The sequence below is a fragment of the Silurus aristotelis genome (assembly GCF_946808225.1).
Source record: "Silurus aristotelis genome assembly, chromosome: 3".
Classification (NCBI taxonomy): Eukaryota; Metazoa; Chordata; class Actinopteri; order Siluriformes; family Siluridae; genus Silurus; species Silurus aristotelis.
Genome location: NC_139576.1, coordinates 27,735,894 through 27,748,015, shown reverse-complemented (window position 1 = coordinate 27,748,015; position 12,122 = coordinate 27,735,894). Strand labels below are relative to the sequence as shown.

Sequence of the window (12,122 nt, the reverse complement as noted above, 5' to 3'; positions counted from 1 at the left end):
ATTTTTCTAATCTATGGATTTTTAAATATATAATAAACTACACTGCAAGAGTAACCTGCATCCTTTTGTAAGAGTCGATTCAAATGAAGAGTCGACTCCTTCTCGAACGAAACCACGCTAATTTACAGTTGTCACTTAACAACCACCCCCCCCCCTCCCCTCAAAACAGACACACATGACCACGTGAACATGTAGTGTCCACTGCACGTCCAGTAGTTTTAGCTGGGGGGACAATGGGTATTTCTTGGGTCAAAAAGCTTTATATTTGGTCATAATCATCTTTTCATTTACAGCATGCAGCTGAATAGAGATCCCCTTTCCTGATTCAATTTAATCCGTAGAACCCCTGGTTCAGGGCAATGACACCTGCATGGGTTATCAGTTACATGACATAGTGTGCACACACACACACACACACACACACTTGCTAAGTAGCCTGTCAGCCTTTCAGAATGATTTAAGATGTAGAGGAGAAACCAGAGAACCCAGAATCAACCAGTACATTTACAGTAAAGTACCAGTACAAGGTAATCTTTACATTTGTACGTGGATCTGAAACAGGGGGGAAAATGTCATCTTGTTACAAAATAAAATAAAATTCATGAATGTTCTGAAATTACATGTGAGTTTGTAACAAAGACTGAAAGTTGCAGCTTGTATGAAACCGATGTGTGACTATTCAGATTGAGCTGTGTGTGAATGCACTACAACACTTTTATACACAAGCATTTGAAAGCATTTCATTAGTTATTAAAGATGCACTTATTGTTATTAGTATAACTTGTGCAACATTTCCTTATTTCCGATATTCCTGTTTGCACTGTTTGCACCAAGTCTCACTTCACATACTGTATTTTTCATTGTACATAGTCATATTTTTAGTGCAATTATCTTTTATTCTTAAATTTTCTTTGTGCTGCTGATCTCAGAGCTACCAAACAAGTTTCGTTGCATTACTACAACGACAATTAAGTCCAAGTTTAGAAGTTACAATAGATATAAATGTCGATCATCTTGTTATCTTGGAAAAAGGGAAGAAAAGGGTTACATTTAATTAAAGCTCCTATTGGTTTTTACTGCTTGATTTCAGACTCTGCTAGACTTTGCTACACTGTGCCATGTTTTGCCTTCGCTCCTGACGGAAGTGGAATATTTCCACAATTCGCAGCTTTTTCTCCTTTCACGTTCACTCCAATTTACCGAGCCTGTTACACTCACTAGATGGTTTTGTACTAAAATGCTCTTGTAACACGGGACCCTTTCGGCCAGTGAAATTAGCAAGTGCTCATTGCATACAGAACAAATGGAAATCATGCCCATCTCAAAGCAGAACTGTTTGCATTTAAGGTGTCAAGAGGTGTCATCTCATCACATATTCATTCCAGTGCTCTAACTCAGAGTCTTCTGCTACATATTCATCATCCTCGCCGTTTTTAATGCGATCTCGCCAAGCTCTTTAGATGCTTTTACATTCGTCCTGCTTCTAAAGTGGGGTCCTGCACTCGCACTTTACTTAACTCTGTTCTTACACTACCTTCATATCTATCACATCTACCTCATATGTATGGCACCTTTAACTTAATATCGACTCTTTCTTTCTTTTTTTCTTTCTTTCTTTTTAATGTTTATCTCGCTGTTTTACTCTCTATGCACCTTGATCTGTAGTAACAGTATTTAGGGCTTGGATAAGGCCAAAATGAATGTGTTTTTGATGTAATGATATAGGGCTTAAATTTCATTTGTAATACTCTGTAATGGAGAGTAAATGTGGAATGGGATGTAAAAAAAAAAAAAAAAAAAAAAAAAAAAAAAAAGGTGATGCGTCCACATGCGCATATTTTGTCTATACAGTGTACCTGTACTTTTAGCTGACAAAAATATATGATTCTAAAATATTCAAATGAATGATCAGGTCTGTTTTATTCTGAATTCAGAGCAGTTTATAAATGTCAGCCCCATCCATAGTCAATGACATAGAACAAAGCCTTCTCCTTCACCTCAACCAGTCATACATCCTTTTTTTTAAGGATCTCTTTAAAATAAACAAAACCCATTTAATGGAAATGAAAAAAAAAACAAAAAAAAACAAACCCACACAGAAAGAAAAGGCAGAATTCTAAAAAACAAAGATGAATTTTTATTACTTCAGATAGACTGCTGTATATCGTGGTGCCAGGTTCTGCCGCCTTTTCGCTATATTTATAGATTTCTACATCTCTTTAATGTGGCGCTGCATTTTCTTCTCCGTATTTACAGTGTTCTGAAGGAAATGTACAAGACTCAGTGGCGTTCACAATCTCGACGAGACGTACGTATACACTTTTGTTCCCTCTGTTTAAACTAACTTCTTAAGATCATTATTTATCATCATTATTAGCAATATTTCTTTATCTTTTGTTGTTGTTTTTTTTTTATACAGGTATAAGTTCATGATTGATTTCAGTCTGAGTTCATACACATCATTTCTCTCTGATTCTCTGATGCAAAAAAAAAAAAAACACCTTTCTGTAATCCACGTGCTGCTTCCACTGTCACCTGCGTTGCCATAAGAAAATAAAATCGGAGCAGAACTCTCACTTATTTACTCGCTCGCACACTTCCACACACACACACCGCTTCTACTTTCTTTCTTCTGCCATGGACAAAACACACACTTTGCTTCTTTTCCTTCTTTGGCTTCGATCATTCCATCTTTCCCATCAGCCACGTTCGGAATCCATCTCTGTTAAAATCAGACACAGTACTAAGGATGCTGTCGGTTCATTTTTTTCGTGTCTTTATACCCAGGAGTCCGGTGAGCCCGGGTACTGTTCAGTGCGGTAAGAGGCTCTGCGTGTGCTCGAGTAAAAGTCTACATAATTGGTGGTGGCTTTGAGTGTGTGAGGCTGTGTGGGGTAGTCTGTAGTTGAGAACTGCACTGTTTCCTCCAAGTAGGGGTCATCGTATCCCTGCGGTGACTGCACGTACGTCCGATACGGCTCGTAGCCCCTCCGTGCGGCCTCGTCCGCATAATATATATGCTGCTGGCAAAGAAAAGAAACGCACGTGTAACGCTCGATATGTACAGCTACATTTCAGATACATAAATAAAAAAATAAAAAAATAAATTGAATATATTAATGAAATGTATTAAATGTGTTGGATGGATTTGCTTGAGCAGAAACTGAAAAGCCAAATATAACCTTATATTAACTTAGATATACATTTATTAGAGGCAAAACCAGTTCATCGCCACTGATAGTCCATGCTGATCGTTTTTTTCCAGCTAATGGACTGCTGTCATTACAAGAGCGGCCTCTAGAGGCGAATCGCTGCCGTTACATGCTGTTTGTTTTTCCATGAGAGACTGCGTGCTGCACGAAGAGCGCACGGTGCACAGAAAGTGCTGTATCATATTTATTATTCATTATTTATTAATGATACAATTATATACATTTATTTCCTTTGCCACATTTTCACGCTTTAGTATTTATTTAATTTTTTTTAATGAACTTCAGTACAACCTAGCTATCGGTAAAATCGGTCTACCGCTAGTATTTATTACATACGTCTCGCATCTCACAAAAGGTACAATTCTAGACAGAGTACTAAAATGATCTCGATCCTTACAAGGCCCAAGGAGTTGCTTTTTTTAATGCCTGATCACTTCTTTAAGCGATACAAAAAAACCCACATATTTACAAATAGCCAATATCTAATTACGAACCAAATGAAATAAATACTTTAAAATGAATCCATATTATTTTTATACATTTAATCCAAAAACATGGCCTGACACTGATTGATTAGTATAAGTCCAGCTGTAACAGTAAATCAGCTGCTCCAGGAATGCTGTAACATTTGTTTTAAATAGAAAAGATGATTACTTTATATCTAAGATTCTGTGGTGTGTACAGAAGTAAAAGATTTTCCTCTAATCTCTATTAATGCATGTGTACAGACGACATGCTGATGGGTTTGATCTGAAAATTGTTGTTTTTTTGTAGCATGAACTTGTGAAGTGCATGCCAGCGTGGGTGCACACTGTCATTAAATTATAATTTGTAATGGAAAATGTGAAATTGCCAAACAGGATTTGGTAACTGCTGTTCTGCATCGTTAGTTTTCTCACACTGCCCCCTGGTGGAGTTTAGGAAAAAAGTGAACTCATTCCTACTCAGCAATTGAGGCGAATTTTTAGGTACAAGAAACTTGGAGTGTGTGTGTGTGTGTGTGTGTGAGTGTGTGTGTGTGTAAGTGTGTGTGTTGGGGGGGGGGGGGGGGGGGGTTACCTGGCCTCTCCTGGATTCATCTCTGTTGGGTGAGGAGTAAGAGCTGAGATAAAATGGAGATGATTTCACCGACCCTGAAAAAAACACAGCGAGACACAGTTTTGATAAATAAATAATATAGTAAATGAATAATAATAATTAAATAAAGTAAATGAGACATAAACCCAGGTTCCCAGACCATTTCAAGTCAGTAGTGAAGGTACAGCTAGTAGTTTTTAAAGCACAAAATAAACTCTCTCTATGATTACGATTTCCTGCTACATTAAGGCTATTCAACAAGGAATGTTGAATAGCTGACATTTGGGACAGAATATAGCAAGGGTCCACAAATCTCTTTTCTGTGAGGGTTTGGTCGGTCTGTAACAGAAAATGACATGGGCCAGAGCGACTACCAGTATTAGAGATTGTATTGATTTAAAATGTATTTATTTTGCCTTTGTTTTGCACCGTACAGACAGAAGAGCATCACTTTTCTGGAGATACATCACCTACTAAAACAGCAGCATTACTATAATAATGACGTTTTTCATATTCATTGCTATTGAAATCAAAACATTTACTTATGCATACGGTTAGTGGGTAAATCTAAAAAATAATTAGGCTAGGTTAAAAACTGGCGGTCAACCGATGTTGGATTTTACCGATACCAAAACGTTGGACCGTACTTGCCCATAACTGCTTAATCCACCGATCATTTTTAAAATGGATATTGGAAAAAAATAAAATAAATCACTCCATTTAAAATAGCACTGAACTTTATTACAAAAAAATAAAAAACAGTACTGAATCATGAAAATGTGCTACATTAAATAAATAGAAATATATTCATTAATAAATTATAAACAATAAATATAATATACACAACATAAACAAACAGCACGTGGCATCTGTGATTCGCCTCTAGAGGCCGCTCTTGTAATGACAGCGGACCGGAAGCCGGAAGTATAGATCAGTATAGATTTCAGTATCGGTAAATGACAGCATTTATTATAAAATACATATTTGTTATGAGTAAAAAAATATATTTAAAATTACATTTCCAAAATATGTCTCTGGCTTTGTTCAAAGGGCTGTTTCAAATGCGGGGGCAGGCCGTATCTGGCCTGCGAGCCCTATTTTGGGGACCCCTGCTATATAGTGTTTATTTTAACTCAGCTAGAAAAAACGGATCCCAAAGAACACAGTCTGATTTGAAGCTTCCTGTTAAAAATGCTTCTGGGAAAAGTGACGAATTAAAAGTCATCGTTATTAAATAGACTGTTTGTTGTGTCTGTAACTGCAGCGTTAAAAGTATATATATTTTTTTATGTAACCGAATGTGAAGGGAGAGGCGTGTGGAAACGTCTACATGTGCTCATGCTTACTATAAAAAGACTCTTGCGACGTCTAATTAATGCACTGAAACGATGTTCACAAATGATAGTTCGGAATATAGATGACTTGATTTCAGGAGAATATAATCTTGTTTTCAGATGCGGTGAACATTTGAGTGAGCCGATTCTTGGAAACGTGTGGGAACCCTGTTTTCGGAACTGTAATCACTGAGCTAGAGCGGCATGCTGTTTTTTCCGCGTCTTATTAGAGCTAGGAACGGGGCTGATGTGAGCGACTATTGTTGTAGCTCGTATCTGATGTTACGGCCGATTAAATCGCTCAAATGCTTGAAACTCCTTTCATAGGCTAATCTAATCTTACAGTTGAGACAACTTCATATCCTGACCGAGTTAATCTGCTGCTCGATGCTTTGAGCGGCTTAGGCCATACCTGTGTACGGGGTTTTATGCACGCCGCTGTCTCCTTGGTAGTTATAAAATTGCATAGGTGGCTGTGTCCGCTGATAATCAGAGCGCTGCTCTTTAATCACCAACACGGCTGGAGACGAAGTGGTGCTGCCCGCTGCGGGGGAAACACACATTCTGTTTGTTACTGATTAAACACACACACGTTCGCTGTCACTGCTGTTTGTTTTGTGGAATCGTTTCTGTGTCGCAAAGCACAAACATAAAAAGCTTCTATATGAAGTGTCTTTTATAGACTTGAGCTGCATGCTTCTGATTTGCTCACCACTGAGCTGTATTGCTCTGAGGCGTGCGCGCACACACACACACGCACACGCACACACGGACCTGTCTTATTGACTGGAGACATCTGCAGGGAGTTGGAAGGTAACGTAGGTTGAGATTTGAAGCGCTCCCTCTCCAGTGTGGACACAGGAGTCAAGAAGTGATTCTGATTCCATCCATCCTGTACAAAACAGCAAACACACATCAGGCACACACTCATACTGGCTCTTTAAGCGTGGCCGTGGAAGACTAAAGGCCACGTATGGTTGATCCCTTGCACCTGAAGTATCTCCTCAATGGCACTTTTGGTGTTACCGTCCTATTGATACAAATATGATGCATCAAAGTGCAGCGTTCATGTGGTGCAGGGTATCAAGTCACAGTTGCACTCTCACTCACCTTCTTGTAGATAGTGCGCAGATCTTTGTACTGCCACAGTGTGTTTAGCACCTGCGCGGCAGCCTTCACCACCTTCATCGAGTACCTACGGCACAGCCAAACGTAGGCGCCATCAATCATCTACAGCTGCTGCACTGTTAGCAAGGTTCGTTAGCTTCATGATGTTAACGCTCAGTCACCGCCTTCATTCCAATCTGTCTAATTAGCACTAAACAGGATGCATTTAAGCATCAAAGCCCGAGTGTATTAACATGTGTGTGTGTGTGTGTGTGTCAGAGAGAGAGAGAGAGAGAGAGAGGGAGGGAGAACCGAGCGAGAACCGAGCGGACCTTTCTCCACGTCCCTTGGTGATGTTGACGAGTTTCTCGATGCCTCCCGTGTCGGCGAGAGCTTTGGCGTTCTCCATGTTTTTGCTCGAGACCTCGTGGAGCGTGCAGCAAATGGCTGCCACCGTCTCATCAGACAGCTGAGTAGTGCTTCCTCCGGGCAGCCGGTTCACCAAGTCCCGCATCGCGTACTTCCCTGTTTCACACGCATATTTATATATATATTTAGTGGTCGTTTCGATTTCAAATTCAATTTAAACAACGTCAACATTATCGTAAGGTGCTTTCTGACCGATCAGCTCCTTGTTTCTGACGTCCAGGGCCATGTTTCTGAGCGCTGTGGCCACAGAACACACCACGCGGTCGTTATCCATCCTCAGCAGCTCCACCAAGATGGGCAAGCCTTTTTCCTTCCTCACTGCCGCACGGATATATGATGAGAACTACGGGGACAGAGAAGGGATTAACTTGATTCTGATCGACAATCTGCATATGATATCTTGTTCACGGTTTGTGTTCTGTGCTCGAATGCACGACGTACCTTCCAGTTGCCGGCAGAAAGATTCTGCAGTGAGCCGGCGGCCCCCTCTAGTGTTGCGGGGTTGGAGCTCTCGGCCAGTAGCGTGAGGTAAGGCTTCACCACTGCGGGGTGCCACAGCATCTCGGCTCCTTTGGGAGACTTGGAGAAACCGGGGATCGGCCCCACGCCGTCCCACTGAACAAGACACACAAGTACTGTATTATCAGCAAATCCTTAACTCCTATTAGGAGCAACTATCATGCTAAAAAAGGCGTTACAGCGGACATTACATTTGTGAGAACATGTGCGTGGGCCTGTTTTATAGATTTTCGTATTGCTGCCTGCCAGAGTGTTGTATAGATCAGATCCGAAGAGCAAAAATCTGGCGGAACAGGACTTCTAATTAATTTACTTAGTAATGGGTAATAAAGTCATTATCAGGTTCTGTGGGCTACTTTCTATTTCATCACGCTACAGACTGCAGAACTCTGTGTTCAGTGCTGTGATACGAGGTGGTATCAAAGAGTTCCGTAATAAATAGTAAATAAAGTACTTTCTTGTTAACGGCGCTAAAGTTTTTGATACCACCTCGTATGCCAAGGCAATTATTCCTGAATAATGTGACTGACCGTATACAAGCCAAGCCGTCTTAGTGATTCCAGATACATGCCAGTTTCCTGTTATTAGAACAGTGTATTAAAGCGATATCATTGTGTCTCTGATAGGCATAAATGCACTATATTGCTTCATGGGAAAATTACAGACAGAGAGTAGGAGAACGTGTGTTCTCTTGTGGCTCACCTGCTCCTCCTGTACACCCTTCTTCTTTTTCTTCCTCTTCCTCCCCCAGCAGCTGTGGTCTGCCTCTTTACTTGGTGACTCTGTTGCCGGCAACCCGTCCGTCTCTTGATTATCTATCAGGCGTGACGGCGGCATCTCCAGCTCCAACCGGTACGAGAGGTTCCTCAGAGTGCAAATGCAGTTCTCCACAATCTGAGCGAGCAAACGAGGAAAAGGTCAGGAAGGTTTCAGATGCTCTTTGAGTGAAAATCTTGAGCTTAAGGACAGAAGTCAATCAATTCTGCATCGTGACAAAATTAAAGCTATTACTTGTTGACAAAATACAAACATACAGGAACATAAGCAATACTAAATCCTCCCTTACCAGAAACCCAGAGAGAAAAAAAAAAAAGAATAATCTTGTTTCTACTGAGCTTTTTATTCCACATGCATAACCATTAAGCAATGAACAACACTGCTGCCGTCCCCACCTATGAGCTGTAACCCTTAGTACTGGACCAAAAAAAAAAAGGGTCAATCGAAGTAAAAGAAATGTTTTTGGCCTCCACTATGAACATTCTCGATTTCTGTTTCACAAAAGGACCTGTCTTATTTTCCGGTGCTGAAGCTGGAGACCAGACAGGAGCTGAACAAATGACTTTAATTCAGCATGTCTGTGCGTGCTGGGAGGGAGGAGGATCCACATCAAAATGAATGTGGAAATAGAGATGCAGGACACTAGCAGAAGGCAGGAAGACACGGGAAAGTAGAAATTCGAGCCTGCCTTAAAGCCTTGAATGCTTTGGTGTTCAACTGTGAAGCTTAAGTTTTCTATTACATCAAAAGTCCCCCCCCCTGCAGTGCGTGCCTATGCGGCAGCAGATGTGCTCCATATAAAGGGTATATATGGGTCAATGCTGAAAAAACATTTGCATTGACAAAAATAAAGTGTACGTAGGATTAACACTGCACAGTTTGCTGAAATGTCCATAAGAATATAAAATCCCACGAAAAGAATGAAACTTGATTCGGAAGCATTTTAGTAACCCAAAAAGTTGAAGTATAAAGGTGTCAGAATAAAGCAACCTATCATCTGTTACTCTTTGGAAAATGTATTGGAATGATATTAACTGGTGTGTGTCCATGTGTGTGTGTGTGTGTACCTTGCTGTCAAAGTCGGCGGTGCTGACGCAGGCTTTGATGACGTAGAGCAGAGAGTCGACGAGCCCTTCGCAGGAGCGCATCTGCTTCCTGGCCTCCTCTCCCGCTGAGCTCAGGTTCCTATGGCAACAAGCACCACGGGGGTCACCACCTCAGCGCAATTTCATATCTGAGATGTAATGAAAGCTCACACACACACACACACGCGTGTGTGCGAAAGCTCCTGGGTTCAATGATTGAATTGACGGGGAAAAAGGAAAGCCACTGCATGTGTGCGTGTTCCTGGGTCTAAAATTGCACATGTAATATACGAGCTTGGCAATAGCTTTCGAGTGCTACTTGGTGAGTAGTGATACATGTTTGTTCTTAATCTTAAAGTCGTTGAAAGCAGTTTGGCTACTAAATAATTTTTTTTAGATCCGTCAGGCATCTGGTTATACACACTGCACTGTCAGAAGTTTCATTTACACGGATATCCCCGACAAACGCAGCCATGCTCAGTGTCTCGACGGTGCTTCTTTTATTCTGCACTAAAGCTAACAAGTAGGAAGCAAATCTTATGCCCCAGATCAGATTAGAGGGGAACCCGATATGGGTTTTTTCTGTCGGGAAACACTGTTTGGATGGCGATTTTTGTTTTTGCCGTCGTTGCTTATAAGCTAAAGGGACATGCATGTGTTCTTGTGACATTAGAGTGAAAGTTGAACAGCCACTGTATGTACCTGGTTACCTCAAAACACCAAACACATCCTCATCAAGACAACTACATTTAGAGTAAAGTTGGAAGGATCTTTTTCTGCATTTGTTGCCCTTAAGGACTGGTATTTAGAGTTTGATGATGCGCTGAATATTCTGTACGGCTAATTGAATACCTAATCAGATCATAACCGCGCAATTATTCATGACTCGGAGAAGGATTTCAACACTTGCAAATGTCAAATCAATTGCTCTAATCCTCTTCGAGGTCTACTAGGAAACTTCAGCCTATCGTATAACATTGCCTGCGCTGTATGTGTCTGTGCAGACTGTGTGTGTGAATGCTCCAGCAGGGGGAGTTGCAGGACCGTGTGTACCTCAGGCAGCCAGTGGTGTTGCGCAGCACGAGTGACGAGTGGAATTTGAGCTTGTGGTCGTCGTCGTAGGACGAGCTGCTCCAGCCCGAATGTGGAATGATCACAGTGTTGGTCAGGGTCGTTAAGGCATCGCGGACGATTGTCATCTTGACAGCGTCGCAGGAGGACAAGTTCCACAAAACCCCTGCATAGAGAGAGGATACAAGAAGAGAGAGGGTCAGAAACGAGGGGGGAAAAAAAAAAATATAAGTACGAATCTGAGCAAATACACAGCACATGTAAAGGTCATACTGGGTAAGCCTCCTTGTCTGAGCTTAAGCTCAAGTCTTTTATAGAACAGTGAGGCATGTGGAGACACACACACACACACACACAACCAATCTTACGCAAGTGATTAAATCTGAGGTGTCAGCTCAAGGCTGACTAGCGGAATGTGTCTCATGAAAAACTAGACGTACCCAATTGTGTCCTACTCAATCACCTCTTTTCTCATGAGTACCTGTTTATAGTGGCCGGAAATGAGGCAGATCAGGTGTGTGTGCGTGTGTGTGCGCGTGTGTGTTGCTGTGACCTGATTTGGATTAGCCAGTGTGCATCAGCTCCGGCAGTTGAGTGGGAGATAAGTTAGGGAGATAAGTTACTGTCACTGAGGATAATATGGAATTTTCTCTCTCACTTACACACTATATATATATATATATATATATATATATATATATATATATATATATATACACACACACACACACACACACATACATACATATACACACACATACACACACACATTAAGAAATGGCAACAGAAACTCTTCCTGATCTTTACCAAGTTAACATGCAATTTCAATAAAATCTTTCAAAGGAACTGACAGCCCTGATACACACACAGCATGCATGCATAAATCTGTAGACGTAACAAGCAAAAGATGTCTGTGCCTTTTCAACATTGTTGAACATCCTGCCTTGAAGTCAAATGTAAATATTCAACTCTCCAGCAAGAAAAGAAAAAAGAAAAAAATGAATAAAATCCAAAATAACCAAACTCAACAGGACATAAGATTAGCTTGTATAGGTGATATCTCTTTAGTTAGGTGATGTATTATAAATTCAAAAGTTGTGTGTGTGTGTGGGCAGGAAAATTTCTTCCCATGGCTCCCTGGTGAGCTCTTAAATCCTCTGGCTCTGGTTTGTGTCTCCCTGTAAAGTACTTTCAGTTAATGGGCTCAGAGAGACAAGAAGCCTGCACCGTGAATATATATATGTGTGTGTGTGTGTGTGTGTGTGTGTGTGTGTGTGTGTGTGTTTGTATAGAAACAGGGTGTTTTTCTTATCTGCTTATAAAACAATCTATTCCTGTATGAAACATCATACAGCTTCAAAGAGTTAATGTATAGAAACATTCTACACACATATACAGTGCATGCTTTTCAATGATGGGTGCTATTTATCAAATCACAAATCCATTTCAGGGTTTTTTTTTCCGTCCTTCGTTTCTATTTCTATATCAGATTTTTTTCAATATTATCAGTC

At 40.8% G+C, this 12,122-nt stretch overlaps 1 protein-coding gene across 1 annotated transcript in view; it reads right to left on the bottom strand.

Moving 5' to 3' along the window:
* Positions 1–2,114: 2,114 nt before the first annotated feature.
* Positions 2,115–12,122, bottom strand: part of LOC310723995 (plakophilin-4-like) — an 83,714-nt gene continuing 73,706 nt past the window's right edge. Inside the window, 12 exon segments of the mRNA XM_083537657.1 lie at positions 2,115–2,791; positions 2,793–3,020; positions 4,272–4,345; positions 6,036–6,167; positions 6,398–6,515; positions 6,734–6,818; positions 7,063–7,255; positions 7,352–7,502; positions 7,601–7,774; positions 8,381–8,572; positions 9,523–9,640; positions 10,594–10,777. Coding sequence (XP_083393783.1) covers positions 2,744–2,791; positions 2,793–3,020; positions 4,272–4,345; positions 6,036–6,167; positions 6,398–6,515; positions 6,734–6,818; positions 7,063–7,255; positions 7,352–7,502; positions 7,601–7,774; positions 8,381–8,572; positions 9,523–9,640; positions 10,594–10,777 — 1,697 coding nt within the window. The 3' untranslated portion in view covers positions 2,115–2,743.